Source organism: Vigna radiata, chromosome 8, assembly GCF_000741045.1.
Source record: "Vigna radiata var. radiata cultivar VC1973A chromosome 8, Vradiata_ver6, whole genome shotgun sequence".
In the NCBI taxonomy this organism is placed as follows: domain Eukaryota; kingdom Viridiplantae; phylum Streptophyta; class Magnoliopsida; order Fabales; family Fabaceae; genus Vigna; species Vigna radiata.
Window position 1 is genome coordinate 42,848,807 of NC_028358.1, and position 18,214 is coordinate 42,867,020.

Consider the following 18,214-nt stretch of genomic DNA (forward strand, 5'->3'; position numbering starts at 1 on the left):
TATCTGTTTAAAATATACAAGATAGTTTAATTTCTTTTAATATTAAAATCAATATATAAGTAGTCAATAAATTTTAATAAATAACATCATAAGAGTACAGAAAGGGGTATTTAAACTGTTGCAGGGTCGTTGATCACACCCAAGAAATCATCTTTTATGGTACCTATGCAGAACTGCCAAAAGAAGACGCATTATATCAGATAAGTGAGTTGAAAAAAAAAACATTCAAATTTAAAACCACATAAATATTTCAATATGCGAAGAAAAACTCATTTGTGTCTGAACAGTTGCCAAGTTCGTATCTATAGCACTACAACTTAAGGGAAGGAAAACATAGACCAACACGTGCAGGAGTAATAAAACTTAACAGCGTACAACCTTGTATCACATGCTTGCTAAAATGATATTAGTTTTACAAGGCCATCAGCATCATGAGTTCTTTCACACAAGGCGTACAAATAATCATGGCAGGAACAATACAGGCAACAAGTGACATCAACAAGCTGGTAAAAATAATATCACTCTGATTGCATGCAGTAACTGGAGAATATCTACTCATAATTTTCTCCCGACATTCAAGAGTTTACTTTGCAGTGCCGAGTGCCAATGCTTATTTGCATACCACAAATATGGGCGTAAATTTATAAGACCATCATGGTAGCTTGCTTAGTAAAATTCCTCGTTTGATTACTTTGGACAAGGATTAAAGTTTACCACCAAACAGAACATAATTAGCATTCCAGAGACGTAAAAATATCACCAGTTTCATGATATTCACAAACTAATGCAAAGATAGTGGTCATGAGATGAGCTATGCATTAAAATTAGCAAAAACTGAGGCTCTTCTCAAAGGCATTAGTAATTGTGAAAAATTATGTGGGAAAAACAAAAACTATATCCTTTACAGAGCTAAAAATCTTTCTATTATTTTAAATTTCTCAAAACAGAATTTAGTATAAAACTGATGGAGCTTAAATTAACAGCAATCAACAAAATAAAGTATAATGCATAATATATGTGCATACAATTTCAGTAGCATCCACTCGAGTCCCAATTATCTTTAGTCTAACTTCACTATCTTTTTGAATCTTAACCTGCAAAAGACCAATTTACTAAAATAAATACATAACCCATAATCATCAAATAAGGCAGGACAACAAACAGAATATAAATAATTTGCTCCCTTCTTTTCCATTGGGGAAGCAATAAATGATACATACAGATCCATCTGAAGTAGTGTAATTTGGCATGTCTCCAGACTGGAACTCCATATCATCCGGAATCAACTAAAAAGGGGAAAAAAGGGTCTCAACAAACAGATCTATGTATAAAAAACTATAATTACATTTTGTAACTTTTCAGTTTCAAAGTATTGCCGTAATTTATCTTAATTTGATGAAAAACAGGGAAAGTTTTAATGGGTTGAGATGTATGGTAAAACTAAAGCATACCCATTACGATTTAAAATTATAGATGCCACCAGCCATCCCATTATAAACTGATGTTAGTTAGTATCAGCAAACAGAATGTAAAAGAAAAAAGGCAAAAAATATGTAGGGGAATCTAAGCTCTGATTACAACTTAAAGTTGGCAAAATCGCCTGAATTATAATCACTCCTCCTGACCCTCCTTAATTGCACCCTCTTTAGGTAGCCTGCTGAACAGCCTCCAGCACTTTCAATGTGTTGGTGTGAGGGGATGTGCTTAGTAACACATAACCTAGTGACATGACCTAAATAGTGCATACTATAAGGATTGGGCAGTTCTCACTTTACAGACCAATTTTGTGGGGTTGTGTTATGTCCTAAAGCCCAATTTCTAAGAGATACCATTCATGTATAAAAGAAACATCAGATGGTTATATCGCTTTTATTTTTCACTCCTGCATTTGTGCACCTTTAGATAAAGAAGAATTAGGAAATAGCTAGAGAATACATATTAAATAAAATATAGATTAGAAATGAAGTTATTTATAGTCATACTGTCCTTGCCCAAAATAATTCAGGCATTCTCTGATTGGTTTAGGGGAAAGGTTTATGTAAGAAGAAATAATAAAGTACGGGTACCAATCATTGGTATTCAGAGCCTCTTTCCTGGTGTTGTGGTGGTTGTTGTGAGGCATGGTAAATATGAGAATGGAAGCAAGATTGGATAAGTTGGAGTGAATAGTGCAAGAACAGAAACATGAAAATCAGAGAAGGTTCCAAAGATTGGAGGAGATGATTAAGGGGCTGACAGTGGTGGTAGAACGGATCACATCCTCTGATTAAGGAGATGCATGAGTCTCCTACAAGAGGACATAGTGGTTATTTTTGGATGGTTAAGAGGATAGTGGGGGTTCTTTATTGGGAGAGTATGAAAAAAGACATTAAAGAGTGGGTTCAGCAGTGTGAAGTTTGTCAAAGGAACAAAGCTGAAACAATTGCTCCAACAGACTTATTACAGCCTCTACCCATAACAACTCAGGTCTGGTCTGACATTTCTATGGATTTCATTGGGGCCTGCCTAAAGTCCAAGGGAAAGAAACAATCCTAGTGGTGGTGGATAGACTCACTAAGTATACTCATTTTTTGGCCCTAGCTCCCCCTTTACAGCAGCAAAGGTAGCTCAGTTGTTCGTTAGAGAAATAGTAAAACCTCATGGGTTCCCCTCTACGATTGTCTCCGATAGAGACAATATTTTCTTAAGCAATTTTTGGAAAGAGTTGTTTAAACAGGCCGCCACAAAACTCAAGTTCAACACTGCCTGTCATCCCCCAATCTGATGGCCAAACAAAGGTGGTTAATCGCTGCCTAGAGACTTATTTACATTGCATGACTGGTACACATCCTAAGAAGTGGCCAGAGTGGTTGTCTTGGGCAGAAATTTGGTTTAATACTAACTACAACGCTTCTACAAAGATGTCCCCTTTTAAGGCCGGCCCTCTATGGCCGTGACCCTCCTCTGCTGCTAAAAGGTACTACTATCCAATCCAAGGTGCAAAGTGTGAATCAATTACAACAAGAATGTGATAATATATCGAGGGAGTTGAAAGAAAATTTATGCAAAGCTCAGGAACAGAATAAGGTGCAGGCAAATAAACATCGGAGAGAGGTGGAGTTCCAAATAGGTGACTTGGTGTATCTTAAGTTGCAACCCTATCGTCTGAAATTGTTGGCTCAGATTTTATGGTCTTTATACAGTCAAGGACTGCATAGGGGTTGTAGCTTATAAACTGGATCTCCCTACTCACAACAAAATTCACCTGGTCTTTCCTGTCTCCCTCCTCTAGTTCGTTATCCAACCAACCACTCCAGTTCAACCTCTTCCACGTATGCTTACTAAAAATTTGATGTTCGAGGTTTATCCAGAGGAGCTATTAGACGTTTTCACTTCTCCAACGGAAGATTTGGAAGTTTTACTTAAATGGCAACACCCCCCATCCATTGAAAACAGTTGGGAAGATGCTACAACAATCAGTACGGAATTTCCTGCTTTTCACCTTGAGGACAAGGTGAAACTTCATGGAGGGGTATTGATAGGTTTAGGGGGAAGGTTTATGTAAGAAGAAATAAGGGGATAGACAGTTATAACTGTTTGGGGGTTAAGCTGTTGTAAACAGACTATTATATATAGTCTGGACAGGGTTGTTTTCTTCAGTTTTTCAGTGTTGTTTTAGACAAAGGGAAGGGAGAGAAGGTCCTCTCAAAAGACCTGGTGTTGTGTGTGCATGTTCTACTTTCTGGGAAGACCAAACTGTCTGGTCTCTTTGCAAGATCATCCAAGAACCTGTCTTGGTTACCCATCATTCTCCCAATTAGAAGTCCTACTGGATAATTTTGGGGTTACGAAGTACTTTGGAGGGGGTGGATATCCAAAAAACCTCATTTGCAATATTTTGAAATATCAATAAATGAAAAACATAATTTTAGCATTCAAATTCTAAAACTTCCATGGCATTCCAATGACAACAATAATAACGGACATATAATTATTAGTGTTTAACATGAAGAACAATAGCAAGAATCTTTTAGATATAACACATTATAAAAGACAAATTCCAAAGGCAGGAATAATAAAGGACACACAATTTTAGTGTTTGACATGAAGATCTATATAATATCACATTATAAAGCACAAATACATACGTGGTTGGAAACAAAGATTTGTACAGGTCCAGCTTCAGCAAAAAATCCCATCTGCACAAAACAGAACTCAACCGCTATAAACCACAATCTCCACAAATTCGAGTTGCACAGCTTCATTACTCTAAAGAGAAAGGAACTGTCCAAACCTTGTTCACCATGGTGACAACAGCTTCCAAGATCTCCCCCTTAAATGGTCTGAAGACAACACATTGGTACTTAACTGGAAATGTCACAAACCCTGTTCCATCACGAATTAACCCTTTCCCTATGTTTTCTATCCCTGTAACTGCCACCACAAATCCATGTCGACCACTGCAGAATAGTTGNAAATCCAAATGTTAAATCCNTNCAAGGTCCAAAACAGTCAGTTAGAGAGAAATGCTTTGTTGTTCCACGATCTAAATTNCATACTTGGCATGNAATCTAATCACAAAATACTGTTACAACTANCATTNNNAATTATNATCNAATAGTTAAAAATACATACTTTTCCTTTTTCTTTTTCATTTAATCACGATGAAGAAAAAGTATCAATGAAGAACAAAACACCTGCAAGTGCCTTCCACATCTTTCATTAGCTTGGAAACGAGGTTATCACGAAGGTTACGACCAAAGTAGCGTGGATGGAGCTGCATATTTCGCTCCAGCACTATGTGGAAGAACATTTTCGCGTTTCTCCTTTTCCTCCCTTCTTACCCAACCTTGACAGTTACTTCTGGCCACAAAAAGCAGAACAAGAATAGACTCCAACTATTAAAAAGAGAAACCCAAATTCTAATATATAAATCCTAAAACCTAATGAATATTATGTTTAATCCTTCTCGACAAAGTTCTAAACTTCGATTGCTATACTACATGCGAGAGGCAGGAGCATACCGAAGTAGAAGAGCAATAACACTGAGTATGCGAACTTCAATGGTCAAAGTGAGATAGGATATGCTGAAATTTAGAGAGAAACAACGTCATATATTAGCCTCAGTGATAAACGAAAAAACAAACATAGAACAGTGTATCGCAACTAGGTAATCAGTGTGATTGTGATTCCTGATATTAGGGTTTTCAATTGAAGAATTTGATGGTGTAACAGACCATAATTAAAATTAAAAACTCAACGATTGTCGGAGCGGTGAATGCTGTGAGAAGAGGCACCACAAAAAGGACGATTTCACACTTTTCTTCTGTCTGTCACCAGCATGAAAAAAAAAAAAAATTCCTTTTTAATTGCTATTGTACTTTTTATCAAAACATATAGTAAATATATACTACTAGTAAATTTTGCAATAAAGTCAGGATGGCTGAGTGGTCTAAGGCGCCAGACGCAAGTTCTTCAAATGCCACTTCTCGCAATTACAACTTTTAATGATTTTATTTTATTACCTTGACAAGGCTAAAGTTTGCAACCTAAAGGGATTTGTATCTTGTTAAAATTTTCATTAATTGTTAATAGGATTATTATTATTGAGTTTAATTTTTTATTTATTTAAGTTTAAATCATGCTTGGGTGGGTTGGTGAGCCGGTTGGCTCACCACAGGTTCAATTTAAGTGAGTTGGATTCATCTTTGGCTCGTGTCAAAACTTTCTTGGTGGGTTGGGTTGACTTGCAGGTTTTAACCGATTTTGACAATTCTACATCTAGGTAAAGATCAATAAACAATAAATATAAATAACACGTTTTATGAAGGACATTAATTAAGTTCATTATTATAACATTAATTACCTTTTGATGCACTATGCTGACTTGAAGGTCAAATGTCTTCTAAAGGTACAATCATTTGTTTGGCTAACAAAGTATGAGTAGTCTTGAAGAGGACAAAGAAGGCTTGGAACACTTTGAGTGTTTGTCAAAGTCTTTCTAAGATATATTTGGCTTTGTAAGAATAATTAGTGCCTATGTGGAGCCGACTTATATTCAGTAAAGAGAGACGTTAATAGTGCACTCATGAACTATTAAAAAGTGGTTAATCTTAAATTGTACAACCTAACAATTGAAAATTCAATACATATAAATTTTTAGTATTGTGTCATCTTTGGAGACAATAAATAAAATTTCATATTGAACCTCAAATGGAAATTTAAGGCTAACTAATGCTAGAACAATCTCAAACAAATATATAAGCATTTAACTAGCCAAATTTTAAAAAAATCAATATATTAAACGTACAATAATTACATTAAACAACATATATAAAATAATGTTTCAAATAATTAAAAATATTTGGCATGAAGAAACTTGGAAACGAGAGCGAGGGCAAGAGTGAGAGAGACCAAGACTAACTGCTCAAAGGTGAACCAACAACAAAGACAACAACAATGTCATTACGCCTCAAACATATAGACCAAGACCAATACCAACGTGCAATGTTACAACACCTTAATGTGAAAAGATGACAATGGCCACCAAAATACAATAAGGACACCATAACGAGAAGAAAAACAACATTAGGAGAAAGAAGATAAAAACAAGAAGGAAAGAAATAAATTATCGAGAAATGAGAAGAAAGATAAATGATCACGATGACAAAAAGCGAGTTTGTAGTGACGAAGGAGAAGAATGCAACAACACTGATGAACATGACCTTTCACGGGTTGTAAAAATTCATAAATTAATCTTATGAAGATGAGTATATGTTTCAGTTATATGTAAAATCGAAGTCTACACTATGATTGCATGATCAATATGGACTTTAGTTCTTTCAAATAACTGAAGCTTATACTCATGTTGTTAGGATATAGACTTCGGTTTAACCTAAAACCAAAGCATTTACTTTGACACCCACGGGAAAGTCTTTTAAGCACGTCATTGTTTTTATAAATGCTTTGTTTTTTTTGAAACTAAAAAATACTAGACGAAGCTAAATTATTTTTTTGCACCATGGAGTCATCCACACCTATCTAAATTAGAGATAATATTTCCTAATTTATAACAAACTTCTTCAAATCTTAGAGTGAGTCATGTCAACTAGAGAAACATAATAGATTTTCTCTCTAAAAACGAGAAAAAAATGTAAATTTGTCTATTCTAGAAATATCAAGGCATATATAGAGTTTCAATTGAACAATGTCTTTTAGATTTTGATATTTTGTTACAGTTGTTGATGAAAATATTTTCATTATATTTAGATTCATTGATGAAAGATTGACATTATTTTCTTTTCTGTCTTCATGTTTTTCCTTAATGAAGTAAAAAATAATTTTGGCAAAGTTATAAAAATTTTTAGAAGTGATAAGGAGAAAGTACTAGCATTTTTACTTTTTTTTTTTTAATTTACATTATGTTTCACATCAAGATACTTGTTTTTACATATCTCAACAAAATGAAATAAAAATAAATAAATAAATAAACACTTGGTTGGAATTTTTTTACCTAATTATTTAGCGCTAATGTACTAATTCATCATTGATCAATGTTATTATTGTTTTCTTATAAATAGAATGTTCTCTTTTTGTTTCTCTTGAAAATTAAATTCCATATATTACCCTATTTCAAATGAACCTTTATTTCGTTTTTTTTTGAGTCTATGTTCTGTCCATGATATTCTCTCAGGTTGGATAAATCATATGCAAAAGTTATCAAATGTGTTATTCTTGAATATTCCATCTTCAAAAGGAGTATCATTTTTAAAGGAGTAATTTTTTTAGAGTAAAATATTATCAAACGTTACCTCGAGTTGTTTTTTACTTCCAAACGTAATAATAATATTTAACTATTTTAAATACATTTATCTAAAAACACACTAAAATATTTAAGAAAAAGTTGTTCAATTTTATTACCACTAATTAAATTACACTAATCGTGGTTACTGTGCCTCAAATGAATATTTTATTTTAAACTCGTAGATATGGAATCGATTAATATTATATATATATTGAAAGTTTATTTTTCAGGAAAACAATAAAACCACTTGTGGCGTGAACCGCGTCCGCGTGGTCACCGACCAGCGGGTTTGTGCGATGAAAGAATCCGGTCCGGTTCGAGATGGTAGAAAACCATTTTAATAAATCGAATTATTATGTATTATATATATCGTCCAAAACATAGCTGTTTTTCTTCATATTGGATCTTTCTGGAAGGAAGGAGCACGCAGCAAGCCCTACCCCAACCCAAACCCTAAATCGCAATCTTCATTTCGATTATCTTCCTCTACTACTTCCTTCAGGTACTGCTACTTCTCTTTCAATTTCAGTTCTCTCTGCTCCATCCATGTTTTTTTTTTTTTTTTTTTCATTTTCTTTTTCTTTTTATGGTTCCTTAGTCGCGATTTTTGTTTCTTATTTGTTCTAGTTATCAACTGTTGATTTACTTTGATCAGACGCTGATTTGTCCGTACTCGATTCGGGGTAGACTGCTGCTGCGGGGTTTCTTCTTTCACATATAAGGTAAGAAAGGAAGGAGAGAATATCCTGGGAAATTTGTTTGTCTTTGAAATCTTGATTATTTGATCGTAAATGGGGATACTGACAAAAAGATTTTTTTTTTCCCCGTGGTTTATCATTTACGCAACGTCCACTGGCTTACTATGACACTATCTGATCAAGACATGTTATCTTTTTTTCTTCAATTGTGTTGTTGTTTTTTTTATTTTTAATTTTTGTCAATATTATGCCAAGTGTTTAGAAAAATGATTATTTATTTATCTTTAAACTAAAACCCCGAGTAGATAGAAATGTTTGTCTTGCCAGAAGGATCAATGTGTTAAAGTTCTCTTTATCGGTGAACATTGTTGTTAGAATTGGGATTGCAATTGTTGGAGTGCGTGATTTAACAATTTTAATCCCTCTGAACAGATCTTATTGCTCATGAAGTTTTAGTCAGAATGTAATTGTTCTAAAATTGAGATTCGAGCTTTATGTTTGATCCAATGATTTCACAATCAGACCCAGGTTTAAATTTAGGGCCCAGTCTTGACCTACTTTTAAAGTTAGTGATGGTTGAAGCTTTTCTTTGTTGACTGCAATCCCTTTTACGAAGAGCAAGGCAGCTGCTTCTCAAGAACCTTAACTGCTGTTCTATTATTCTCTTTCTTAGCAAGTTTCCACACGCCATTGCCGTTTGAAGTTCTATTTTTTGTGTTATCCACCGTTTTTTCATTGTTCTTTAATTTTTCTTGAATTTGTTTTTCTATTCGCTGTTGTTATCGGGTTTTAGTGTTTTGGCTTTTGCTGTTTCTTGTTTGAAGCAGCCTCTCTTTTCTAACTCACGCCCACCTGTTGTTCTCTTTCCTTGTTCACAGTACTGAACTAATTGAAGATGAATTATGGGTTATCTTTTATGAATACTTTTGGATGACATTTTTGGAATATGGTTTGTATGTACCAGTTTGCATTTATATGGATTTATATATGACTTTTTGTAAAATCATACTAGATTTATGATTGTTTTAGCCTTTGTTTCCTGATTTTAACTCCATTGTCGAAGAAGAACAAATATGTAGCCTAAATGATTGTTGGAAAATCTAAAGTAAACAAGAAATTATAGGTTTGTGCCATCTGACCTCACCCTAGTCCGAATTCAGTTCCAAATATCAAAACCCTGAAATCCTGATCCAACTCAGACCCTGAAATCCCTTAAATCCCACCCTGGCTCTGAGCTTTAAATTATAAACCTGAAAAAATCACTTGAATATTTTTTAATCATATTAGTAATTTGCACATCCCACAAACACCCAACAATTTGGCCACTGACCTCTGGCGTGCTATTTTGGCTAGCTTTCTGCTGCAAGTACTTGCCCTCTCATCATCTTGCCTTGATTCTTTGACTTCTAGCGCTCAACCTTGTTGTTGTTTCTGTCTAACTCAACTGCACGTCCACCATCTGCTGCAAGGTTTTGGGAGACTAAAATCATTTGCCACCGACATCACAATTGTGTGGTTTCTCTTTTGTTAAGGAGAAATGTAGGAGTCAGATCAATTTGAGTTTGTTGGTTGTCTGTTAAGAATTCTGTAAAATGTTGAGGAAATTATACTTGTATAATGGGACTCGGTTATTGTTTGTGGTTCATTTCTCCCAGGTTTGGAAAAACAATTCATAGAAAGTTAGTCTTTACCATGTTTGTACTAGATTTAGTTTGATTTATATCATACATTGTGGGTGATTTTCATTAAATATTGGCAACCTTTAAATACGTGTAAATAGGGCCAAGTACAAATAATAAAAACTGAATATAAAATATCAACTTACTTAAAATCAAAACCACCTATATCTATTTTATCTCAATCAAAATCAAATCAAATATTACTAAAACCAAACTAATAAAATAACAAATCTCTAAAATTTGAGTTTATCTAACAAAACTCCTCCATAAACTTAAATTCTGAGATCTCTTCTCCTTATTCTTCTCTCCTCATTCTTCTCCTTATTCTTCTCTCCTCATTCTTCTCCTTATTCTTCTCTCTTCATTCTTCTCTCTCCAAGATCGTCTAGGCCTTGAGTATTTCGAATTTCTACCCTTCGTGTGAAACTTTTCTTGGAGCACTTGAAGTAGTGGCTAAAATTTTCGCTGTTGGTACGCCTCCATAACCTAGCCCTTTCCAACCGCCGGAACTTGCTTACCTGAATACCCTTTGCTAGGAAGACTTTCCAGAACTCGCTTACTAACTCATGCATTTCTTTTGGATTCTGTCTCTTCTCATTTTTTGAATTCTTGAATTTCACCCATCATCACTGTCTTTTCTGTACTTAGTGAGCAATGTCTGTCTATTAGTGCTTCTTGTAGTTATGGTAATAGAAATTTTCGGAGTATGTATCCTTTTTTGTAGGAATAAGCGTTGAAATTTAAACTGATATTATAACCGGTTAGCTAGATGGATGAAGGGTCACATCTTTCATGTTCTTATTAATTCTCTGAAAGGGGGCAAGGTCTTAACATAATGAGTATTTTGTATGTGATATTTCTTGTTATCAGTGTCCTTTTGATAACAACTTTTTTTTCTTTTTTTATTGCTAAGAACAATTTATTTTTTATTGCATGGATAACGTATAAGAAATGCAAAGTATTTAGTTGTATGTCTAATCCTTTTGGAAGTATTCAATATAATTATTTGATTTGATTGTCGAACTAACTTTGATTTTTCTCTTCTGTGAGATGCACTTCCGGTCATCATTTGATCCAAATGCAGTTTTTGAGTTGGTTTTGGAGTATAAATGGACACCAAACGATTCATCCAGATGGTTGAGGAGAAGAAAAAGAAGATCATGGAGAGAAAGGAAGCCCCTTTGAAATGGGAGCAGAAGCTGGAAGCTGCTGCTGAAGCCAAAGAGAGAAAACTTAAGGCTACAAAGCATAGAAAAAGGTCAGTTTCTGATAGTGACAGTTATTATGACAGCGATGATGAGAGTAATAGGACAAGTAAAAGATCTCATAGGAAGCACAGGAAGCATTCTCACTATGACTCTGGTGACCATGAGAAAAGGAAAGAAAAAAGTTCGAAAAGGAAAACAAAGAAATTGTCTTCAGAGTCTAGTGATTTTAGTAATGATGACTCCGAGAGTAGCTTTGAGGAGGAGAGGAGAAGAAAGAAGAAGCAGTGCAAGAGGCTGAGAGATCGAGGTTCAAGACCAGATTCAAGTGACTCGGACGAAGGTGAAAGTCCGGTTCGGAAAAGAAGTCATGGAAAGCATAGCAAACGCCATCGACGATCAGAGTCTAGTGAATCTGACTTGTCAAGTGATAAAAGTGATGATGCTCTACGAAAGAAAGGCCACAGCAGGCACCATAAACATCATAAGCGATCACATAACGTGGAGCTGAGGTTGTCTGATTCTGACTATAACAGTAATGCTCAAAGAAGCAGATCAAAGTCATTAGAAGAAAATTCTGAAGATCAAAACAAAAGATCAATGCATAAGAAGCCTAGTCGCCATCATCGTCACCATCACCACCACCATCACCACAAACACAGGCACCACTTAGATGATGAGAGAAATCACAGGCGGCAGCACTCCCCGAAATCCAGTGGCAAGTATGATGAGCAATTTGACAAAACTGAAACCGAGAAAAGGGATGGTGATCAGCATGAAAGTAAGCTATGAATGAGAATAATGATGACCAAATTGTTTGATTATTTAGAATCTATCCTGTTGTGTGTCGTTGTTCATTAGTGGAATTGACATTCAAATTAAAGTTAGACATTTCATTGCCATGTCGAATGTAATTGTTGAAACTTTGCACTTGGTTATTGTTGGCTGATAACATTAATTTGACCCATTTTCAGCTATTAACAGCTATATTTGATGGTTTCAAAAAGAAAACTCTCAAGGGTTTAAATGTCTTTTTATAGTTGGTTTTAATACTGCTCAATATAGGCGTTGTATGCTGTTTAGTTGAGCATTTGTGGGTCGAGACAGAACTGTCAACAGTAGTATCTAAGGGTGTAGTCAATGACCTTAGGAATAACGCTTTGAGAGGTGCCATTGGTGATTTTGTTGGAAGGCTTCATTAGTTATTTGGCGTAATTAAGTTTGACTTCATATCTTGAACGTTCAAAATCGTTACAATTTAACTCTTCTCGCACGAATTGCTAGTTAAATTTCAATCTGTTTACATAGCTACATCTTTTATCATCTCAGAAAGAGTCAGTCATGAAGTGGCTGAACGGGCACGAAATGTTGATAGAGAAGGCATCTGAAATAGTGTCTCTATTTGATAATATGACGAGTTCATTTTAGTTAAAGAGAAAATAGTTAAAATTGTTTAGTTTGAATACAATATTAGTCATCTAATTTCCTCTCCTAATCCTGAACACTACTGATATTTGATCTGAGAAACCAAACTCGCAGACGTTCTATTATTAGTTTAACAGTTGGTCCTATATTTGCGTTTAGTTATTTAAGCATGTTATCTAATTATATTTGTTTGTATGTAACAACCAAAACACAAAAAAAAAAAAACAGTCGCATTGTAAAAATGGTCTATTCTGTCGCTAATCCAAATCTGAGTTTATGAAGAAGTTACACAACAAAAGAATTCATGTTTGGAAGCTATGCTTGGCTAACTTAACTAGAGACTCGGTGCCAACTTTAATGCCCATATATCAACTTGCGACGAGATAATACAGGCATCAATACATCAATGTTATAGTGCAACAATCAAACCGTTGGAAATTTTACTCAACTTTCCTAGGCCCTGTATATCTGTCAAACATTTGGACCCCCAAAATAAACTATTCCAAAATTGTTCTTTATTATACATTCCATGCCGAGATGCTTGATACACAGCAAAGGCAGTGAACAAATATCGAGTATAATTCAAATTCAAAAATGATACAACACTAACCAAACTCCACTTTTATCAGAAGTTCTTCAATATCTTATCTGCAGATACTCCATCAGCAACAAGAATTGACGTCACCTCCTGTAACAATAATGTATTCAAGTGTTATGGATTGGAACCAAGACAGAAAACGAGCAACGAAATATTTGACACTCCCCGTTACTCTGAAATCCGGTGTGGATTGACCAACAATTAATCGACCTGCATTATTTACTGGACCCAAGATAACTGGGTTTAAGATTTAGAATTCACGAAAATGACGTCTAAAAATGATTTCTTAAGTCTTTATTTCTCTTACCAAATATCTTTATTTTCTGTAATTATTTAAACTTTAGTCATTTGGTTCTACCTAAGGAGGAAACATTTAATAACCTAAATGCTAATTTTCTTCCTATTTGAGTGCTATTTCGGGGATGTTGGTTTCCTCCAAGCAACCATTATTGTGTCTTTCTCTCTTTCTCTACATGCCAATATAATCTTTCTTAGCCTGATAAAATTTATTGGAAATCACAATTTTTTGTTAGTCTCACTTCTTATTTAAAAAAATTGTTAGAAAAAATTTATAGGAAAGATAGCGGTAATTGACAAGAAGGTTGCAATAATGGAAAGTTAATACACACAACAAACACGTCTCGTAACTATGCCGACTGACAAGCTGGGTTCTAAGAACACACCTCGGTCATCTGTTTGTGCCCACAAAGTACGGCACCAGTTGCCAGTGGGTTAGATATCTGCTTTGCCTTTGAAAATGCAGCCTGTGAATACAACCGTGTGCAAAGAATTATTGTCTGTGAAGGAAGTAATGTGAAACTTCATCCTAAGAGCTCAAGCACTTTACCTGAACATAGCCAGTTTCCCCAGTCCAACTATCATCAGGTTGAGACAATACAGGAACAATCTTCACACCAGAAGATTCCCAGTCTTTAAATTTATCCTATAAGATAAAACAGCATTGCTATTAAAGCAGCTCTGATTAAAAGTAGTTCAACCTTTCCTTTCATCAAGATAAAAAAAACAATTAAAATAACCTGATAAGCCAGTCTCTGTAGGTTTCTGGCCCCATAATATAGTCTTACATCAGACCTATTCCCCGCATCAAACCCCGACTCAATTAGAGACCGAATTGGACTGCACACAACAAAGTAAACGGTCAGACCAATACAAGCAAAATCAAGGATTAAGGTTATGTTAAACTTTCCTATAAGCATTTCGAGAAAAATAAAATGTAGTATAAATTGAGCTTCTTTCATAAGAGAAAAAAAATATAGTAAAAGTCTTGTTAAACAAACTTCTCCATAAAGACTAAGAGAAAAAGAATGAAATTAGAGAAATCTTCTAAAAAGTAGTTTATGTATTAACTAATTTTAACATCAGGAAAAACTCATTTTATTTCATTTTTCTTGTTTTTTTCTTCTAAAGTCCTTGTGAAGAAATTTGTCTAAACAATCCTAATTCGTATAACCATTTTAGCAGTTTTTTTTTTTTTCATTTTGCTCGTCCAAAAATTGAGGTGCATAAGTTTAACTTTGAGGAAGCTTAATTCAGTTTAATTCTTATTTTTTTTCACCTGCAATTGTTCATAGACAAATTTATCTGAACAGAATCCATTAATGTCAATAAATGCAATGCAAAATTTTAAAAGTTGGTAACAACAATTGCAACTGTAACATCAAGGTTTTTGAGGTCTATGGTCTGCAATTTGGATCTACTTAATCGCATTTAAAGAAGAATTTTGCATGATATCAAGGATCTTGAAGAAGCTACAACAATTAAAACTTCATTTCCATGTGAGTTTGTAACCACGTAAACTCAATGTTCTAAGAAGGAATGAAAGAAATGGAAAATTTTTAAACAGAGAACAAAAATCGAGGGTAAAACGGTAATTTGCACACTGACCTAATTCCAGATCCAGTAGCGAAGACGATAACGGTTCCATATTTCTCGGGCGGCTGGATCAGATTAATGTTGAATCCGTTTCCCATGACTTGGCTTAGTTCAACCACATCGCCTCTCTTCAACGCGCACAGCGCTTCCGCGGTGGACCCCGCCACGCTCTTCACGAGGAACTCGAACACGCCATGCTTCGCGGCCAGCTTCGGCGGCGATGCAATGGCGAGGAACGAGGGCTTGGACGAGTCGGGCACGCGGAGCTGGAGGTACTGCCCGGCGATTGTGTGGGACGCGGCGAGGTCGGGAGCGTCGGACACGTCGATGGCGACGTGGAAGAGCGACTCGGCAGCGGGCTCGACCTCGGAGAGTGGCGCTGGGGTCCAGACGGTAGTGTCCTGACGAACAGCGGCGGAAACGGTGGCGAGGCGGCGGCGGCTGGAGCGAAGGTTTAGATGGAGGCGGCGTAGGACGGACATGGAGGGGCTAACGTGCGCATGGGGGTGGAGGGTAAGCGAGGGTGACGGTGAGATAAAGAGTGACATGGTGTTTTTTGATGATAGTTTTGTCGTGGTGAGGTCACGTGGAGGGTTGGTCAGAGTAGAGAGAGGCGGCGGAACAGGCGGGTAATGATAAATTGCGCCACTGGTGAATTAAGGATAATGAGAGTCCCACGTGTCATGTTTTTATTCGCAGTCTTGTCCCATGCAGTTGGAAAGAAGATGAGTCTGGTTGGTTACCACACTAATTGTCGCATAATAAAAATATGTTAATATTGTAAAAATATGATTAACCAGATTTTGGTTTGAGTTTAACAAGTATAAACTTTCATGTTATTATCAAATCAATACAAAATTTTCTTAGTATAATTATAAAATAAATATTGTAAAATTAATAAATTCATCATAAATTATATAGAATTAACAAATAATATGATTTCCATATTATTAACTTCTTTGTATTTTCTATTTTAATTATGATTTATAATTGAGAAATAATATAAAATTTGCATATTATCAACTTTTTAATTTTACTATTCTAAGTTGGAGTAAAGTAAATACAATTACAGATAGTTTTCTTTTTCATATATAATTAGCTTAACTTTTTTTTATGAAAAAATAGTTTCATTTTAACTTTTAAAATCCGTGTAATAATAGTATACTATGCATAATACTAAAAGAATAACATTCTTATAAGAAGCTATGTCTTATTATTCTATGGATTTCCATTTTTCCATGGCTATTTTATTTTTGGATAATTACGGCCTCATTGTAATCATATATCATTCACTTTCTTCAATTCGTTTTTGTTGGAAATTGTCAAACTGAGATCGAAAGGATTAGCACAACGAACACTCTTTAAAAAGAAGGCAGTTCAAGAAAATATTTTAACACAACAACGTAGTTTCACCATTGCCTTAAAAATATATATAAGTTAAGACAACCTTTAATCTTTAATCTTTAACCTTTAATATATATATATATATATATATATATATATATATATATATATATATATATATATATATGTAACATTTAACTTTTAATCTTAATCTTAACTTGTAATCTATAACCTGTAACGTGTAATATGTAACGTGTAGTCTGTAACCTTGTAACCTGTAACCTGCAAACTGTAATCTGCAAGCTGTAACCTGGAACCTGTAACCTGTAACCTGCAAACTGTAATCTGCAAGTTGTAACCTGGAACCTCGACCTATAATCTGTAATCTGTAACTTGTAACATGTAACCTGCAACCTGCAATCTGCAACCTGCAACTTGTAACCTCTAACCTCTACCTGTAACCTGTAACCCGTGACCTGTGACCTGTGACCTGTAACCTGTAACCTACCACCTACAACCTGTAACGTGTAACCTCTAACCTCTAACCTCTAACCTCTAACCTATAACTTGTAACCTGTGACCTGTGACCTGTAACCTGTAACATGTAACCTATAACATGTAACCTGTAACCTGTAACCTGCAACCTGTAACCTGCAATTTGTAACCTTTAACCTTTAATATGTAACTTGTAACCTTTAACCTCTAACCTGTAACCTTAACCTCTAACCTCTAACATATAACCTTTAACCTGTAACCTGTAACCTGTAACCTTTAACTTGTAACCTATAATATGTAAACTATAACCTGTAACATGTAACATTTGACTTGTAACTTGTAACTTAAGTCGCAACTTGCAACTTATAACCCGTAACTCGTAACTCGTAACCTGTAACCTATAACCTATAACCTGTAACCTTTAACCTGTAACCTGTAACCTGTCACCTGTAACATGTAATTTGTAACATGAAACCTGTAACCTGTAACATGCAACATGTGACTTGTAACTTGTAACTTAACTTGCAACTTGCCACTTCAATTGCAGCTTGCAACTTATAACTTCTAACCACTAACATGTAATGTGTAACCTGTTACTTGTAACCTTTAACCTAAAACCTTTAACATGTAACCTATAACATGTAACCTTTAACCTTTAACCTGTAACCTGTATCTGTAACATTTAACCTTTAATCTTTAACCTTTAACCTTTAACCCTTAACCTTTAACCTTAACCTTAACCTGTAACGTGTAACGTGTAACGTGTAACGTGTAACGTGTAACGTGTAACGTGTAACGTGTAACGTGTAACGTGTAACCTGTAACCTTGTAACCTTGTAACCTAGTAACCTGTAACCTGTAACCTGTAACCTGCAACCTACAACCTGCAACCTGCAACCTGTAACCTCTAACCTCTAACCTGTAACCTGTAACCTCTAACCTCTAACCTATAACCTGTAATGTATAACATGTAACATGTAACCTGTAACCTGTAACCTGGCAACCTGTAACCTGTAACCTGCAACCTGAAACCAATAACCTACAACCTGCAACCCGTAACTTGTAACATGTAACCTTTAACTTGTAACCTGTAA

The 18,214-nt window shown here is 35.0% G+C and overlaps 3 protein-coding genes across 13 annotated transcripts; 1 reads left to right on the top strand and 2 right to left on the bottom strand.

Annotated features, from left to right (window-relative positions):
* Positions 1–22: 22 nt before the first annotated feature.
* LOC106770848 (DNA-directed RNA polymerase II subunit RPB7) lies at positions 23–5,361 on the bottom strand. Of its 5 annotated transcripts, none has more exons than XM_014656675.2 (8): positions 5,241–5,361; positions 5,004–5,066; positions 4,677–4,839; positions 4,274–4,439; positions 4,128–4,178; positions 1,221–1,286; positions 1,026–1,094; positions 23–173 (listed from the first exon to the last, which is right to left on the bottom strand). In XM_014656675.2, exons 3-8 carry the CDS (start codon positions 4,790–4,792, stop codon positions 111–113), a joined length of 531 nt encoding a protein of 176 aa, XP_014512161.1. In that variant the 5' UTR covers positions 4,793–4,839; positions 5,004–5,066; positions 5,241–5,361; the 3' UTR covers positions 23–110. The 5 variants fall into 5 exon arrangements, with proteins under 5 accessions (XP_014512161.1, XP_014512162.1, XP_014512163.1 ...); XM_014656676.2 differs by having other exon boundaries at positions 4,677–4,842; positions 5,241–5,360; XM_014656677.2 differs by having other exon boundaries at positions 5,217–5,357.
* Positions 5,362–8,062: 2,701 nt separating this feature from the next.
* Positions 8,063–12,352, top strand: LOC106772034 (sarcoplasmic reticulum histidine-rich calcium-binding protein). Of its 6 annotated transcripts, none has more exons than XR_002669480.1 (3): positions 8,063–8,285; positions 8,439–8,505; positions 9,360–9,827. XR_002669480.1 is itself a non-coding variant. In XM_014658166.2 (3 exons), the coding sequence occupies exon 3, from the start codon at positions 11,270–11,272 to the stop codon at positions 12,155–12,157; it is 888 nt and encodes a 295-aa protein (XP_014513652.1). In that variant the 5' UTR covers positions 8,134–8,285; positions 8,439–8,505; positions 11,211–11,269; the 3' UTR covers positions 12,158–12,352. The 6 variants fall into 6 exon arrangements, 4 of the variants coding, with proteins under 4 accessions (XP_014513652.1, XP_014513654.1, XP_014513653.1 ...); XR_002669479.1 differs by lacking the exon at positions 9,360–9,827 and adding an exon at positions 9,835–10,171 and having other exon boundaries at positions 8,066–8,285; XM_014658166.2 differs by lacking the exon at positions 9,360–9,827 and adding an exon at positions 11,211–12,352 and having other exon boundaries at positions 8,134–8,285.
* LOC106772036 (fruit protein pKIWI502) lies at positions 11,972–15,918 on the bottom strand. 2 transcript variants are annotated; one of them, XM_014658171.2, is made up of 6 exons: positions 15,294–15,918; positions 14,426–14,525; positions 14,236–14,331; positions 14,072–14,152; positions 13,401–13,478; positions 11,972–12,110 (listed from the first exon to the last, which is right to left on the bottom strand). In XM_014658171.2, the coding sequence occupies exons 1-5, from the start codon at positions 15,827–15,829 to the stop codon at positions 13,416–13,418; spliced, it is 876 nt and encodes a 291-aa protein (XP_014513657.1). In that variant the 5' UTR covers positions 15,830–15,918; the 3' UTR covers positions 11,972–12,110; positions 13,401–13,415. The 2 variants fall into 2 exon arrangements, with proteins under 2 accessions (XP_014513657.1, XP_014513656.1); XM_014658170.2 differs by lacking the exon at positions 11,972–12,110 and having other exon boundaries at positions 13,024–13,478.
* Positions 15,919–18,214: the final 2,296 nt, after the last annotated feature.

What these genes read in the sequence shown, in the direction of transcription:
- LOC106772036 (XM_014658171.2), bottom strand. Translation starts at nt 15,829, where the DNA reads ATGTCACTCTTTATCTCACCGTCACCCTCGCTTACCCTCCACCCCCAT. An exon ending in TACAGAGACTGGCTTATCAG is followed by an intron (nt 14,332 to 14,425) that starts GTTATTTTAATT and finishes TTTATCTTATAG; the next exon opens with GATAAATTTAAAGACTGGGA. An exon ending in GGGAAACTGGCTATGTTCAG is followed by an intron (nt 14,153 to 14,235) that starts GTAAAGTGCTTG and finishes TTGTATTCACAG; the next exon opens with GCTGCATTTTCAAAGGCAAA.
- LOC106772034 (XM_014658166.2), top strand. Translation starts at nt 11,270, where the DNA reads ATGGACACCAAACGATTCATCCAGATGGTTGAGGAGAAGAAAAAGAAG.
- LOC106770848 (XM_014656675.2), bottom strand. Translation starts at nt 4,792, where the DNA reads ATGTTCTTCCACATAGTGCTGGAGCGAAATATGCAGCTCCATCCACGC. An exon ending in GATGTGGAAGGCACTTGCAG is followed by an intron (nt 4,440 to 4,676) that starts GTGTTTTGTTCT and finishes ACTATTCTGCAG; the next exon opens with TGGTCGACATGGATTTGTGG. An exon ending in ACACTACTTCAGATGGATCT is followed by an intron (nt 1,095 to 1,220) that starts GTATGTATCATT and finishes GGTCTTTTGCAG; the next exon opens with GTTAAGATTCAAAAAGATAG.